We start from the raw sequence: 17,473 nt of genomic DNA, 5'->3' as shown, positions 1-17,473 counted from the left end.
TAATTTGACAAATGAGCAACTAACTATTTGCTCATTTGACAAATGAGCAACTAAGTTTTTGCTCATTTGTTAAATTAGTAATTAAGTATTTGCTCATTTGACAAATGAGCAACTAAGTTTTTGCTCAATTGTTAAATTAGCAGTGAAGAAGAGGAGAGAGAAATCGTTGATCTTCAATTTTTAGTTTTCATTGTAATCCCACCTTCAAGCTTTGAAGAGAGATAAAGAGGAGTATACGAATTGTACGTAATTTCGATTTTGGGGGCTGATGTGTTTGTTTTAAGAATTACATTATCGTAATCTTAGCTTGGATTTAATATAATCTAATGGCTGTGTGTGTGTGTGTGTGTGTGCGTGTAAGTGATTTTAATAAAATACTTATGAAAATAAAAATAAGATTTCGAAAATCGAAAATTATTTTTTGTAAAGAATAAAAAGAATTAAAAATAAAAGAGCGTTGACCAAACATTTTTTTTAAAAAAGAAAAATCAATCAATAACATTTAAAAATAGTCAGAGTTATTTTAAGAATAACCATAGTATAAATTTTATTTCAGTTGCGGTGAAAAATGGAAGGTTAAAGAAAAATAATACTCCCTCCGTTTCATAATGTTAGTCCTATATACTCCCTCCGTTTTTAAATACTTGCTCCACTTTTCTTTTCTAGCCTTTTTTAAATACTTACTCAATTTCCTTATTTTGAAAGTTTTTACAATATTAAATTAATTTCTCACACCAAATGGATCCAACAATATTAATTTCATATTTCTCTCCTTCAATTCTCTCCATTACTTTTGGTTTTTTTTACAATTTTTTTTTATTCTTCCACCAACCCCACTACCTCCGTATTTTAAAACTTTCTCCAATTCTTCTATAACTCTGCGTATGGAGAAATGGAGCAAGTATTTAAAAACGGAGGGAATACTATTTTGGGCGTTTCAAAAAGATATACCCATATTGAACATATTTCATTTATAACTTGATTTTTTTTTTTTTGAATTAATAAGTTGTGGATTGATAACACGACTTTAAGTAAGGAAATTTTTATAAAGTAAACAAATTATGAATTATGTTGTACTTTAATTTTAGATTCCAAATATATTTATTTTCCTATTTTATCATTTTTATGTGATTGATTCCATAAGAGATTAATATTATGAAACGGAGGGAATACATTTTTTTTTTTTTTTTTTTTTTTTTTGAGAAAAATACCGTAATTTTAAAAAAGGTTTATTTCTATTTTAAAAAAACAGCCAGATGAACAAAGCCTTACGCCCCCTATCTCTCTCAGTTGACGTTCTCCATTGAAGCGCACTCAACGTTCTCCATTGAAGCGCACGGCGCCTATTAATACTTGTATCCCCTATTGAAGCAGCGTCTCAGGTAAGTTGTTTCTTTTTGTAATCAATTTCACAATCTAGGGTTTATCTTTCATCTAATCTAATTTAATTGTCAGTGTATTTAGTGTAGGGTTCGAAAATCTCAACTATTGCTTCTAATTACTAAGATTATGAATCATAACCAAAAGAATAGAAAATTATGAGCCTAATTTGATTCAATTTGATTATTGAATCAAATATCCCTAAAATTATGAATCAAATTTGGTTGCTAATGTATTGTACAACCCTTTAATGTTAGGATTGAACTGTGTATGAATTTAGACCTCTTTTCCCTCCTGCCCTGCTTAATTGGAAAGGAGGGTGCTTTTTAATATATAAATTATTGATTATTTTGCTTTTTTAGATGCTTAGGAGTGGTAGTTTTATATTTTATGATAACAAAGTGTTCCTTTCTCATTTTATTGATTGATTAGTCAACATGATCACCTGTTCAAAATTTAAATGCATATAAGGTTAGTTCCATGGATGGGAAATGCTCTTAAATCTCGAGTTGGAGGCCGAGGTAGGACTTCCACTTCAACCACTATACTCGTGATTGTCATAATTACTCCAAAACTAGAGCATACCCGTGCTAATCGGGATATATTATAAGCTAAGGAAAATAACATAAAGTGAAATGTTGGTAGTTACTATATTGAAATCCGTTGTAAAAATATTGGGAGGGGTAGTTATTGAATTACTTCAAAATATCTATGAGTGAGTATTTCTCCTCTAACCTTCCCTTCCTCTCCTTAACAGATGTGGACTGGAGGAGCTGCAGGAACAACAATATCAACAATGGCTCACTGCTCTACCTCCTCCTCCCTAAACCCATCAAATCTCTTCTCTCACCCTACTTTCCGCACAAAATTTTTGCCAATTCTTAGATTACGTCCACTTTCTTCCATTCGTATACCCCAATCCCACTGTGCCACCTACCGGAGCTCCCTCCACCGTCTTCCGGTGGTTGCCGGAGCAGTTGCCGTTGACTCTCCGACTTCGTATACCAAGGAGAAGGACGGGAAGAAGCTTCTTCTTGAAGTTAAGGATCTGACCGCTGTTATTACTGAATCTCATCAAAAGATTCTCAATGGTGTTAATCTTACTGTTTATGAAGGAGAGGTTTGTCTTTATTTTAGTTGTTTTTCTTGAATTGAATTTCAAATGAAATTGATTGAATTTCTATTATGATTGTTTGTTAATATTTTTTTCTGTAACATAATTGGAATGCAATTTATCTTATGTTTAATTAATACCCTTGATACATATGATGATTGAATTTACATTGTAGTTATGTGCAAATTTTTTGTGTTGCTGATTGATATATGAAGTATTAATTTATAGGAATGTTGAAATTATTGGAATATACTAGCTTCGGTTTTTCATTGTTTAATGTACTTAATTAGTGGAACTATAAAGATGAAATTTGAGCAGGATTTATTTACGTTGTTGATAGATGTAAGATGTACAAGATATTGTTTACTTTACAGGTTGGGGTTGGGGGGAGGAGAAGAAGGTGTATTGTTGTATAATGAGGTGATTGCATCAATTAGAAGTGGGGTAATAGACTAAAAGGGGTGTTCCTTGTATGCGAAGTGCGCCTCGACAATGTTGGGTAATAAAATTTGCTAGTCAAGGGCTGTGTCACTCTCTATAGATGATTTAGGGCTTCGTTTTCCCTTAAGTTTCATCTGGTAGTTTCATGTGGAAGCTTCTCCTTCCCCTCCACCCTCTTATCCAATATGCCTTTTTGTCAGTTAATCATAATATTGTAACCTATTTACTCATCACTCTTATTTTACTTTTTTTTTTCCCCCAAAGTTTCCTAAAAACAAGAGTCTCCAGTAAGGCAGTAAGTGAATAGAACATAAAAAATAAAAATAAAGTGGCGGGAGTATTTAATTTGATGCAAGTAACTTTTTTGTGTTATAGTATGCCTTGGTTTCTTATCTTTGCGGTAGTTTCTTTTGAGCTTACTTTGTCATAAGTAGCTCGTGACTTGTTTCTGGATAAGGGAAAGATGAAGTGGCATGGGCATTGAATTGCTACCAACTTCTGTATAACTTAGGAAATTTTGTTGAGTTGTTAATCTCTTTTTTTTTGACACATGTAAGGGATCCTGCTTAAATAGTTAAGTATACTACTGGTACAGATCTAAACAATGAAATAGTCATGATAGTCATGTCTTATGCTGCGTTATTGCTTGCAGGTCCATGCAATCATGGGGAAGAATGGTTCTGGGAAGAGTACATTCTCAAAGGTTTGTTTTTGTCATCAATAATCAATAAAGTATCTAACTGGCTGAATGTAATTTCATTTATCTTTTGCATCTTTGACTTGAAGTTGAAAACCCAATCTGTCTTTCAACTTGACAAGTCTGTATCTTGTACAATATTTTAGTTTATTTGAGATTTTTAATTTATATGTTTATAAATTATTATCTTCTAGGTTCTTGTAGGTCATCCAGATTATGAAGTTACTGGAGGGACTGCGATTTTCAAAGGTCAAGACCTACTTGAGATGGACCCAGAGGAAAGGTCCCTTTCAGGTATTTTTATGAGCTTCCAGTCACCAGTTGCGATTCCTGGAGTGAGCAATGCAGATTTTTTGAATATGGCATATAATGCTCGACAAAGAAAACTTGGACTTCCAGAATTGGGTCCTATAGAGGTATCACTTTTGTATTTTAAATATTATTTCTATAATGAATTCCCATCTGTCGCCATCTTTGAATCATGCTAGACATGTATATCTCAGAGAATGATCTGTCAATCTTTCTAATGTGTTGATCCTTAAATTTTTTCTGGATGTTTATTGTTGATCATCTTGCTGATCATGCTGTAAAGCCATAAAGGTGAGGTCATAGCTTTGGCTTGTTTAACAGTGACAGTGGAAATGTGCAGTCTATAACTGGTGGGAATATTTGTTGATCTCTGTTTAATTATATTGGCAAAACATATTTCTTTTCAAAAAATCAAGAAAGAGAAAAAATGATGTGAAGCTCTAACTTATTATTTTTTTTTTTCAATTCTTTGCAGTTCTTTAGCCACGTATATAGCAAGCTTGATCAGGTGAACATGAAGATGGATTTTCTGAATAGAAATGTTAATGAAGGATTTAGTGGTGGAGAAAGGAAGCGTAATGAGATTTTACAGCTTGCGGTATGTCCTACTTTAGGGTGAGGGATGTATTTTGTTTCCTGTTCTTTTAGGGGGATGCTTTTAATAATTTGATCTTAACCAGTTGATTTTGTCTTCTGTAATTTTCTATTTTCCTCTCTAGTGACCAATGTGGTAATGATATTTGAATTTCAAAACAGTGAAGGTGTAGAGTGCAATTAAATAATTTTATGTGAATGAATAAATCTCAAGAAATGCTTTTTGTGTAGCAGAGAACAATTTTGTGTTGTTCTCTTCTTTGAATGCTAATTCATTATTTCTTTTATGTAAATTGAAGCTGAGGCTAGAACCTAGATACTTACTAAACCGGCCCCTAAATTGGATTCCTGAATCCGGTAGTTGCATCTGTAAACTGCAGGTTTTGGGGGCTGACTTGGCTATACTAGACGAAATTGACTCTGGGCTAGACGTTGATGCACTTCAAGATGTAGCAAGAGCAGTAAATGGTCTTTTGACACCAAATAACGCTGTGTTGATGATCACTCACTATCAGCGTCTTCTGGATTTTATAAAGCCTGCTTATATTCATATTATGGTAAGTAAATTAGCTAATGATAGCTGCCTTTTTGAATTTGACTCTATATAGATGATATATCTTTACTGAGAAGTTAGATAGTTAGCTTTCTGGTTTCTTGAATTATATTTTTTTTTTTAAATTAATTTAATTTTAAGATGATGAAATTTTAAGTAACGGTTGAAAGATGATAAAGGAGGATAACAAGTCCACCATATAGTCAAGTTAAGGGGATAAAAGAGTCCGAATATCTGATATGCCCATGCTTGGAAAGGCCCTCTTTCCATAAGCTGAAAGAAAAGCTAAAAACACTGTCCTCTCCCATAAGAATTATAGGGACAACCTTCAAAGATCCTATCAGTCTTCACTATGCAGATACTCGTGAATGTAGGAAAAGAATCAGTTCACGGAAAAATGCTATCCACCTAGTGCAGTCTAAACTCACATAGTCATCCTGTAATTGTTCCAAATTTGTTATTGGCCAAGTCATCTTATTCCTACAGCACTTACAACTAGTGAGCTTACACTACATTGAATCAGAAATATAGTAGAGGGAAAAGGCCTGCACATATGAGACCACCCTTTACCTGACTTTTCAAATACAAGTATAAAAAGAGGAAAGGCCGTTAATCAGCGAATTCCGTTGTTTTATTCTTTTTTCCCATGGCTGTAGGAAGAATGACCAGTATGAATGCCTGATATACTACCTCCATTACATATTATTTGCAACTTTTGCCAAAACGAGCTGGTGTACTTTAGTTGCAATTTTCCATTTGTTTCCTTTTTAGCAAGTTTTTTTAAACTGAAATTACAAAAGTACCCTTGCTAAAGATTTCATAAACACAATTAGCTAACTAAATAGAACTCATTAAAATACTAATCTAACTTAATTAACATAATTAGTCTCACCCAATTCATTCTCCCAAAACTAAATTCAATCAACAATCAACCTAATTCAAAAAATCATTCAACTTCCATCTATGTTCATGTTCCACGATACGACCACCACCTTCAATGTCACTGCAACCTCTGACCACCACCTTCAAAGTCGACACCTCCTCCTCCGGTGTTCCTTCAATAAGACTTTTGCAAGTTTCTGTATACACTTTTAAAAAAACTATGTCTCAAAAATTGATATCCTCTCATAAGTCAAGCTTCTTGTAGCCAGTATGAAGTTGGTTGTTTTTAAACTGCAACATTCTTCAAGATAGCTTGTGATTAAATCTGATGTAGATAACTTGGCTGTAAGTACTTGATAAAGAAAGTCAACTATCAAAGCCTTGGGCTTTATGGGCCTTTACCAGGCTACTGCCAAACAAAGTAGCATGACTGTGCCTATGATTATAACTGCGTGCAGCCACACATTAAACCTAGCACTGTGCCTGCCCTAGGTTTTGGATAGGTATTGGTCTTCATGAATGTTCTGGCAACTCCATAGCTTAAATCTTCAAATTGGTTCGTTTACCATCTAAATACAGTAATCAATATACAGCACCAAATAAAGAATTTTAAATCTGAACATTGTTACCTATGTGGGCCAATGCTAATTTACTTTTCTTGTCGCGTTTATTGTTCCAATCATTTAAAACCCCACCCTCTGCTTCCCAATGTAAGAACGAGTTAGAAAATTGAGGTCCTTTTTCTGGCTGTGTTTAAAGAGGATACATTGCAAAACATTTCACTGGTTGATCTGGGTAAATCAAGCCTTGTTACAAGGAGAAATATCATCTCCTATAAAATCTTACTAAGATTATGACCATATGGACTAATATTCCCTTGAACTGCTTTTTACTTCACCATTTCAATGCCTTCAACTTTGTGCAAAAGCAGTGCAGGCATCTCCTCCTTTTCCAACCAATAGAACCCAGTTGATACCCACTTTTGTAGCTTTCTTATTCTCATGCTTGCTTCTTTTTTTTTTTTTTTTCCTTTTCTTTCAGTGATTAACTTGTTTTGCTCCTCTTCCATCAAGAATACTCTAATCATATAACGTAGTTATGCTATGCTCAGAATCTACTAATGAGACTGTGGTGCTGTTATGAGAAATGAAAGTATTTCTTGAAGCTTCTGTTTTAGTTCATTATGTTTTATTTTGTCTCATTGAAAAATTATCTGTATAGCTGTTTGACCCTTGATTTGTGTATGGAATTCTGTGTATGCTATATCTGGAAAAGGGCTAGCTGTTATTATTATTATAATTCAAAACTTAAATCAATTGTGGGGAGGGGATGTTTCCAAGTTGATGAGTTTAGGGATATGGTTATTTTTCCGAAGGTTTTTTTGTTTTCATTTTGGTCAGCAGTGAACCCCCCCCCCCCCCCCCCCCCCCCCCCCAAACACCCACCCACAAACACACACACATCCTAAAATAAAATAAAATTTAGTGGGCTTTGAATCAATGATTTTTTGTGAATACTAACCTTCTAGACATGGATTCATGGTTTTACTCAGGAAAATGGAAGAATTGTGAAGACAGGAGACATTTCTCTCGCATCAGTCCTGGAAAAGGAGGGGTACAAGGGAATAACAGATGCATAAACAATCTTCATATGGTAAGTTTTCTCCCTCTGCCTCTCTTAAGTTACCTGTCTTAACCTAGAAAGTGGGTTAGAATTACTTTAGTATGGCCTTAAACAATCTTCAAATGTGATGTTTGGATATTTTGAATTGTCAGATGAATTGACATCTCAAGGTATCGAGATTCAAATTCCAAAAAGGCCCGGTAATTTTTTTTCTCACCTCTCTGTTGTTCTCTCTGCCTTTCAGCCATTAAAGCTTAGTCGCAGCTCAATTTCAAGGCTGCATCTTTGTCACTAGTCCAACCATATTGCTTCTTTTCTATCCTGGATTCTCTTCTTGATATTATCCCTTAATCTTTTCTTTCCTATTCCAGTCTTCAATCCATAGTTATTAAAAATAAATCCAACCAAAAGAACACCACAATATCATTCAGAAAATCGCCAAGGTTCGAAAAATTTGTTGGAGCTGGGCAAGAAGATCTTAAATTCAGAAATTCCATCAATGGCGGAGGTGATGGTGGCTGCAGGGCCTGCAGTGGCCGCCTTTTCAAATCAGAAAAAAATTTAAAATTTGGGGAATCTAGTTAGGGTTTGAATTGTTTATTGACATTAGAGTCTGGGACTCTGACCAATCAAATAATTATATACATAGTTGAAGATATTAATTCCAAAATTTTAAATTCCACTCAATTCCCAAACATTAAGATGGAATTTGAAACTCTTAAATAGCCTAGTGTTTGCCTAACATTATATCTGGAATTGAAATTGAATACATGTTCTAAAACACAACCTTGAAGTAATCTCATCAAATTTTGAAATGAGTTTTACTTTCTTTTGTATAGTATAAGTTGTATTCTACCATATGTGCTGCTTAATGCTCTGATTACCCCATTTGTAGTTGGGTATGAATGGAAGGGCGAGGAGACGGGGTTTTGTTGGTATTAGATTAGCTGCTAATTCGTGCTGTAAGATATTTGCCATTGGTCTATTCTTCATTATGTATTCAGCTTTCTTGTTGGTCTCAATATCGCTTGGAATGACATCAACATGGTTTAGTATGGGGTTAGAGGGATTTAGCTTAAAACCTCATTGGCCATGATCTTTATTATTCTAAAACTCATCATCTTAGTTATTTGACCAGGTTTCATTAAGATTGTATTCAGCACTGCAGTATAGCATGAATATCATCTCCATCTAAGAACATTGATTATAGTCAACTTTTGTAATTAGTATTCCCTCAGTTTCATATTGTCCTTCTCACTTGGAATCTTTTTGTGAGACAAAATTGGTCAAAGTGGGAAGAAAAATATAAAACGGAGGGAGAAGTTGTTATGTTGAAATTTTTGAGAAGTGAATAATTTTCATTCATTAAATCCACTGATTAAAGATGCTCTTTCCTTCTGAAAGCAGTTTTGGTAGAATTATTTAAATTTTTAAGATGTGAAGTAAAGATAAAAGGTTTATAAAGGTACATAGTAAAAGGTTTAAAAAGATGAGTAATCCTTACCCATAATCTTTAGTTTTGACCAATAATACAACCTCCCTCCTTTTGCACAAAAATGATTAAGTATTTTCTGCTTCTCTGGTTCAAGGTAGAAAAAAGGCTGGAAATGGTAAATGCCCTCTGCAATGTCCTACTAAAAAGACTTCTTAACTGCTGGAGATTGTAGGTATGAGTCATATGATGCTACAATCTTGAAAAGATCATATATTGGCCCCTTGGCTCCAATTCTGCAATTTTTTCAACCCTATGTTCTATTGTTTGATTTCAATTTTCCTTTTGGCCAAAAAAGCGTTGCATTTATATCTTTGGTAACTCTCTTTGGAAATAGTTAGGCAAACATGTATTTATTTTCAATATGGATGGTTAGGGGTTTCAACGCATTACTCTGTGAGATCAAATTGATATCAATTCAATCAATCAAAGTCTTCATCTCGTAAGTGTGGTCGGCTACATGAACCAAAAGTGATTATTCCGTATAGTAATCCACAATAACCTTCCTCCTTCATCCCTTGCGATCAAATACCTCATTCTCATGTAAATCCATATGCTTCATATCCTTCCTAACTCCTTCCAACCAAGTCATTTTCGGTCTCCCTCTACCTCGTTTAACCTCTCCATGATCCCACTCTTTCAAATTGATTTGGTTGAAATCATTGAGCAATCTGTACTATGGGAGAATCAATTGTATTAAATGTGGATAATGAAACATAATTAGAAAAAGTTATAAAGCTCCCCCCACCCCTACCTACTATTTATTATTATTTTTTATTTTGTTTTCATCTCTTGTGGAGGAGGAGAAGCTGAAGAATGAGTTTAAAAAAAAAAAAACCATCAAGTTCTTGTTGTTTCCATCATTACAGGAGGAAAAAAAAACTGTTAAGGACTTCACATTCTATACTTCCTTTGTTCTTTATCAATTGCATCCTATGTTTCTTAGACTCTTCATTTTGTCTTCATACCCCTGTAATTAATACATTAAAACATATTATGTTGCTGGAAATGAGTTAGCTTTTCAGCACTTCATTTGAATGACTAGTGATTCCGAGCCTTCTGACATTTCACCATTCCTTGCAGATTTGACTCTCATGTCTGAAAGTCTCATAAGAGCAGGCGAACAGCTGTTTAGAATCAAGAACTGATCCAGGACCAGCTGATACCTGATGTGCAGAAGTGATCACTACCTGGTAGGGTTCCCGTGGCGGAAAATCTTGCACTGTACTTGTTGCTGTAATACAGATGATTCACATGTATAGCAGTGACTTTTTGGCAGAAGGATCCACCTCTTGATTGTAAAATTTGTTTTAGCATGATATAATGTAAATTTTGTGACATTAAAATAATGTCACAGTTGTAGTTTCTCCCTTCTCATGATTCAGCTATGTTTCGTTCCCTTTATATTGTTTTGCGGTCTACAAATGAGTAATCTTGCCAAGACTTTGATGGAGCTTACAGTGAATAACAAAGTGTAAACAAAAATTTTAGGATGCATTTTCTGTCTTTTGCTAAAAGAAGATAAGAGGAATTTTTTTTCTTAATTTTTGTGTACAAAATGACATTGATATTTTAATACTTGTGTCGAAGATCATGAAAATCATATACTACCTCCGTTAATTGTTTTGTGCAATGTTTGCCATTTTGGGATGATCGGAGTTATGTGCAACTTTCTGTTTTCTTTCTATTTTTAGCTAAAAAAAAAGGTTGAAATTACTGATTTACCCTTACTTAACCTCTTTTTTTTAAAACTTTACCCTTATTATAATCTAAGTACATGAACCTAAAACTAATCATATTCCCTAATCTAATGATTCTCTCCATTTAATACCCCAATTCCCACCCAACTCTCCTCATTTACTCACTTCCCTAACCACCAAAAATTAAATTCGATGGTTGGGTTTCCCTATTTGTTCTAGAGTTTTTTCCAGATGAACCCTAGTTCATCTTCTGGGTTTTTCTCTCTCCTCTTCTTTTGCGATATTTTCACTTCCTCCCTCCAGGTCTGCTCTTCTCTTCTTCGATCCTTTACAAAAACAAGCCCCCCACAACCATGGTTAACCTTGATCCTTTACACGACGCTTTCATGGCGACGAATGACGAAGGTGAGGGGAATTTGATCCTTTCCCTAATACAATCATTTGAGACGGGTTCTCCTTTCCCTCGCAAATTTTACGAATCCACCGAAACTGGTCCCTACTGTAGTTTGTACACATACAGAGCTTTGGGTAGGGTTCTTCAGAGTATAGATGAGGAAGTAAGAGTGAAGAGGGAGGAGGATAAAGGGGAGTCCCGAGGCAAGAAGTCCCTTGATTTTTCTGATGTTGGTATAGATCTGGCGGCGCTGAGTGGTGAGGGTAGTGCTGTGGCCACCACAAAGCCCAGATCTAAGAGGACTAGGCCACCCCCCAAGATCCGTGCAAAAAGGAAGGCTGCTCTGGTTGCGCTAAGGCGGATGCGTGGGATTCCAGACCAAGAATTAATCGTCCTTTCATCTGATGAGGAGCCTAAAAAGGAGGATGGTCCAGCACCTCCTTCAATTGAGGCCTGCTTGTGCCTGTAGTTCTGGCCCTGTTGTGAAGCACTATGTGAGGAGGCTGAACCCTAAGGTTCAACCCTCTGAGTGACTGCTTGCGTAACGTTCTCTAACCCTAATTTATTTTTTGTTCTGATCTAAGGCCCCGTTGAATGATTTTTTCTGATTGTGTGCTGGTTATGTGCTTGGTATACATGCATTTCAATTCTGTTTGTTGGTTGATGGGTGATTGTACTTTTTAATCATATGAGTCCCTATTCACTAATTCAGATCTTTATTTGTGAGATTATAATGTTGTGAAGCATGTTCTGTGTTAATTATGTTGGAAGTTGATTGAATATGTTGCTGGCTTATGTTGGTTGCTGGTTTGTTGTGGTTGGATTTTGGAGAATGATTATGTTGGAAGTTGATTGAATTTGTTGATGGCTTTTCTTAGTTGGTGGTTTGTTGTTGTTGGATTATGGAGTATGATTATTTTGGATGTTGTTTGATTATGTTGCTGGATTTTGTTGGTTGATACTCTGTTGTCATTGGATTATGGAATATGTTTATGTTGGGTGTTGGACTATGCTCTTGTGTTGGTAATTTGAGTTGGATTATGTTGTTGGTTGGATTATGCACATATTGCTGGATTGCACTAGTAGAAAAATAGCAAAGGGCACCGGTTCAAACCCGGCCTAAGGCACCGATTTGAACCGGTTTCAATGTGGGGGGTGCCAATTACCCCACCTTTTGCCACCGGTTCAAAACCGGTGCCATAAAAGGTTTTGGCACCGGTTAACCGGTGCCTTTAATAATTTTGGTCACCGGTTAACCGGTGCCTTAAATACTCCCGCGCATTATTTTTTTTTTGGTGGCAGCTTTTTTTGGCACCGGTTAACCGGTGCCTTTTCATAATTTCTTTTTCTTGCAATAATATTAAAAAAAAACCATGTTATTCCAGCAATAATAACCTGTAATTCCAGCAATAATATTAAATAAAATAATTAATAATATTATAATTATAATTACTAATAATAATAATATTATTAAATATTATAATAAGATATAAATAATATTAAAAACAAGAACTCATATATGTATAGATATAAATATTCCCAAACGCAATACAATAAAAAAAAAGGTGTATTATATATATACAAATGATAGTAAGTAAATAATGAATAATAATATAGTTAAAAAGTTAACATAAATTTACAATTAAAATAACATTTACATGTTGAAGGTGATAAAAGACGCAAACATGTCACGAACTTCATTAAGTTCCTTGATTGTCAACAGACCATCCTTTTGTACCTTGCAAAACTTGAAATACAAAAAAATTATGTTAGAAATAATTAATTAGGGAAAACAATATGTATTTTATCAAATATGACCTATATGACTTCTATTTAGCCCATTTCCTACATTTCTTATCAAATGAACTATTTTTTTCTCATAACATGTTAATGTCACCTAGTTTTATGTGTCTAAGCCCTAAAATTGAATCAAAAGAGCATTTTATTAAGGTTTAAGACGATTTTTACTCAAAATGGCCCGAATATGGCCTATATGCTATGACTTTACTTTGCCCATTTCCTACATTTCTTATCAAATGAACTTTATTGATCTCATAACATGTCAATATTATCTAGTTATAGGTGTATAAGGAAAGAAATCACATCAAAAGAGCATAATAACACAAAATGGCCCAAATATGGCCCATATGACTTCTATTCAGCCCATTTTCTACCTTTCTTGTCAAATGACCCATTTATTTCTCATAACATGTCAATGTTGGGTAATATTACGTGTCTAAGGCTAGAAATCACATCAAAATAGCATTTCATTAAGTTTTAGGACTTACCTCATCAAGTTGTTGACTGTCCGTACAATGAGTCACTATGTCAAGCATGAATCTCATCACATACAAAGCACAATCAAGTCCATTTTCTTGTTGTGCGCACTGGCATATGACGAAAAAATCACATCAGTGAAACATGAAAAGGAAATTAGAAAATATTTACTAATATAGATTTTGAAGATAATCACAATATCATGTAAATTACCAACGGTGACTTCCATGTTGGACCCTGAGGAGCACGACAATGTAGCTTCTTTATAACACTGTAGTAAATAAATTACATTCAATTTTGATTAGTCGTTTGACTACTAAATTAGTTATTATTAGCAATAATCATCACTAGGTAGCTATATGTATTTACTTTTGCAATATAGACTTCACTAGCCACTTCTCCGATGATCGAGCTGAATCAAGGTGATAAATTGTGTTATTGGAATTACAAATCACCATGAGGCTCCAATGCTCCCTACATAAGTTCACAATAGACAAGCAAATCAATATTTAGGAGTCAACATATAATAAGGCCAAATCGATTGAATTTGAGATGGTTAGACTTACTCTCTATAACATGGGGCGAATATGAACTTGTCTCCCGCACGCGCTGATTCCCTGATACTCTGTTCAACATAGTACAACACGTCACGGGGGTTGCCTATGATTCTAGTAGTGGGTAACTGCTCGGGGCATAACCACCCAACTTTACAAGGAGAATCAGTTTCAGTTAAGTGTACCTGTAGTGCTCTGCGTGCATGAACATTGAATAATTAATCACATGTAGGATAATCACCATAAATTTGAATAACTTGAAAAAAGTGTACATTATGTGGGCATTGAAGTACCTCATGAATGTTTGAATGAGGGAAATGTTAAGCTTTGCACCACGTAGAAAGTCCTTCACATCTTCTTTGCTGATCCATGCAACTGCATCCTCATCATAGTGGAACATTGCCTTAGGAAGTGCAACTTCCATGGGATTGACCAAATGAAGAGCACGGTTGTGAAGAAAGGTCATGTCAGCAGAGAGCGATTGAAGAACAATGTCTTCAACAAGTGGAGTAGGTTGCATGGGTGAACCTTTCGAAGAGTGCAACTTCGACGCTTGTTCACTCTTGGACTGTTGTTCACTTAGCTTCTTGTTAGGTTGATAAATGCTTTTAGACTTCTCCACCCTCTTTCTCTTTGAAGTTTTGCTTCCATGAGAAATCTGATATAGTTTGAGAAAGAATAAGTTTATAAGTTGAGAAATGAAGAAAATAGGCATATTATAAGTTATTTTGGCTTAAAATGGTTTTATTTTGATGGAATGGACCCATAAACTTAGAAATTAGCTTCTTTAATGTAATTTCAACTCACAATCACTTATAAATATGTAATTATGAGATGGTTTGAGAAAGAAAAAGTTCATAAGTTGAGAAATGAAGAAAATAGGCATGTGAGAAGTCATTTCGGCTCAAAATGGCTTTATTTTGATGAAATGGACCCAAAAACTTAGAACTTAGCTTCTTTTATGTCATTTCAAGTCACAATCACTTATAAATATGTAATTATGAGATGGTTTGAGAAAGAATAAGTTCATAAGTTGAAAAATGAAGAAAATAGGCATGTGAGAAGCCATTTCGGCTCTAAATGGCTTTATTTTGATGAAATGGACCCAAAAACTTAGAACTTAGCTTCTTTTATGTCATTTCAAGTCACAATCACTTATAAATATGTAATTATGAGATGGTTTGAGAAAGAATAAGTTCATAAGTTGAGAAATGAAGAAAATAGGCATGTGAGAAGCCATTTCGGCTCTAAATGGTTTTATTTTGATGAAATGGACCCAAAAACTTAGAACTTAGCTTCTTTTATGTCATTTTAAGTCACAATCACTTATAAATATGTAATTTTGAGATGGTTTGAGAAAGAATAATTTTATAAGTTGAGAAATGAAGAAAATAGGAAAGTGAGAAGCCATTTTCCCTCAAAATGGCTTTATTTTGATGAAATGGACCCAAAACTTAGAAATTAGCTTCTTTTACGTAATTTCAAATCACATTCACTTATAAATATGTAATTATGATATGGTTTGAGAAAGAAGAAGTTCATAAGTTGAGAAATGAAGAAAATAGGCATGTGAAAAGCCATTCCGCCGAGTGAGTTAAGAAAAAAAAAATAATGGCTCAAAATATTTTTTTTTAAAAAAAGTGCACCTTCCGCCGAGCCCGGAACAGCCGAGGGAGCCGCCCCCGCTGCCGGAACAGCAAAGGTAGCCACCGCCGCCGCCCTGGCAGCTTCGCCGAGGCCACAACAAACCCGGTAGCTGCCTGCCGAGGCTGCAGCAGCCCAGGTAGGCTGCTGCCGAGGCTGCAGCAGCCCCGGCAACCCAGGCAGCCGCCGCCGAGGTTGTTGCATCCAAGGCAGCCAGATGATTCCGAGGCTGGAGCAGCCCCGACAGCGGATGCCGAGGTCGGAGTAGGCCCGACAGCGGCTGCCGAGGCCGGAGCAGCCCGGGCAGCCGCTCCGGAGGCCGGAGCAGCGCAGGGAGCACCAACCGAGGTCGCCGCTGCCTCGGCATCGGAGATGGGGCCGGGGAGTCGTGCTATTTCGGCGGTTTTATTTTCAGAGGTGCGGTTAGAGAGTGCCTAACGGTTATTTAACAATAAAAAAATTGAAAATAAATAAATTAACTCGTTAATCAACCTCACCCACGCACGTGGCCAATCAACGAAGCTACCTATAGCTTGCCAAAGCTTTGTTATCTCAACCTCCTCTATCGGTACGGGTAGTGGGATGTCTTCGAACCCCTCAACCACCGAAGCGATCCCAACCGAGTAATGATGTGGCCCCGCCGTAGCACCGGTCGTCGCTTGTGCACTACCATACGCCACGAAACTCAATTGCATACTATTTGCATGCCCCGGGGCTAGAAGTGCACACCGGGTGTCTTCCTACAAAAGTACAAAAAGAAGTTATCTAAATAAGTCTTTTACTACACCATAGATAATATAACGAAATTCATTAAGGTAGAGGGTTACAAATCACCTGTAAATCTGGATATTCATGCGGTGTTGGATTATCAAGCTCCCTCGAGTCCGCATGTGTAGGAGTAGGAACCTGTAACAGTTCATCAATCATGCCACCTCAGATCTCAATTAACTTAGTATTTTAAAACTTTTAATAACCCAATTGAAATTACCTTAGGTGGCACATCTTCTCCATGTATCTCATCTCCTCCATGTCTATCACATTCTCCTTGTCCTTTTGGTTGAGAACATGAGTCGACTGATGTAGTCGCGAGGAACGGCAAAGTCGGTAAGTTCATTTGCTTCGCCCAAGCATTGAATTCACCTACTAACTCGTTGCGTACTTGTTCCTTAATTGATGCCACCTTGGCATCCAACTCCCCCGGTGAGTTAACACTGGCTCGAGATCTACCCGATTTCGTGTATTCTGGACCCATCACCTTTTGCCATCCTAGCAATGACCCTCCCGAACCTACTACTCGTCTTGGATGGTACGACCTTCCCAAAGCCATGGTGAAAGGGTCATTCTCCACACTTGGGACCAATTTTCCCTCCACCAGTTCTTGAGTGTGCTCAAGCTGTAGAAAAAGGAAAAAGGATGTCAGTAATACAATTAATGTTTTGTATAGTGATTTTGATGCAAAAGCGACTTAAAATTCAACAGTTCATAGGTAACTTACAAGTTTCTCTGCCATTTTTTTTGGTTTCCGGACCCTTGATGACCCATTTTCCGGTTTCCTTATCAAACGTATGGAGAGAACAAAAGAAATCACCAGCACGACTCACCAAAGTAGTGATCGTGGAACTAGAGGGTTCCTTCGATGCCACTAGAAGCGATTTAGGGTATAAACCCTTTTTGATCCACTCAGGTCTCTTTTCAGCAAATGTCTTAACCCCCATACGATGGACGTACTCCTTCTTCTCTGCATTTTTTTATTTTGCTCTCGAAGTTCCTACATAAAAACAAATGTTAGTATCAGTACTACAAAAAGAGTCAAGCTATT

At 35.9% G+C, this 17,473-nt stretch overlaps 1 protein-coding gene across 2 annotated transcripts; it reads left to right on the top strand.

The window, feature by feature from the left end:
• The first annotated feature begins 1,227 nt into the window (after positions 1-1,227).
• On the top strand, positions 1,228-10,629 carry LOC145574702 (ABC transporter I family member 6, chloroplastic-like). 2 transcript variants are annotated; one of them, XR_014098143.1, is made up of 9 exons: positions 1,228-1,382; positions 2,138-2,500; positions 3,588-3,638; positions 3,827-4,048; positions 4,417-4,539; positions 4,916-5,092; positions 7,523-7,623; positions 7,746-7,793; positions 10,169-10,629. XR_014098143.1 is itself a non-coding variant. In XM_081632552.1 (8 exons), the coding sequence occupies exons 2-7, from the start codon at positions 2,138-2,140 to the stop codon at positions 7,607-7,609; spliced, it is 1,023 nt and encodes a 340-aa protein (XP_081488678.1). In that variant the 5' UTR covers positions 1,228-1,382; the 3' UTR covers positions 7,610-7,623; positions 10,169-10,629. The 2 variants fall into 2 exon arrangements, 1 of the variants encoding a protein (XP_081488678.1); XM_081632552.1 differs by lacking the exon at positions 7,746-7,793.
• The last annotated feature ends 6,844 nt before the right edge of the window (positions 10,630-17,473 follow it).

Source organism: Chenopodium album, chromosome 13 (genome assembly GCF_948465745.1).
Source record: "Chenopodium album chromosome 13, dcCheAlbu1.1, whole genome shotgun sequence".
Lineage (NCBI taxonomy): Eukaryota > Viridiplantae > Streptophyta > Magnoliopsida > Caryophyllales > Amaranthaceae > Chenopodium > Chenopodium album.
The sequence above is the reverse complement of the archived record's forward strand: the minus strand, read 5'-3'. Positions and strand labels throughout refer to the sequence as shown.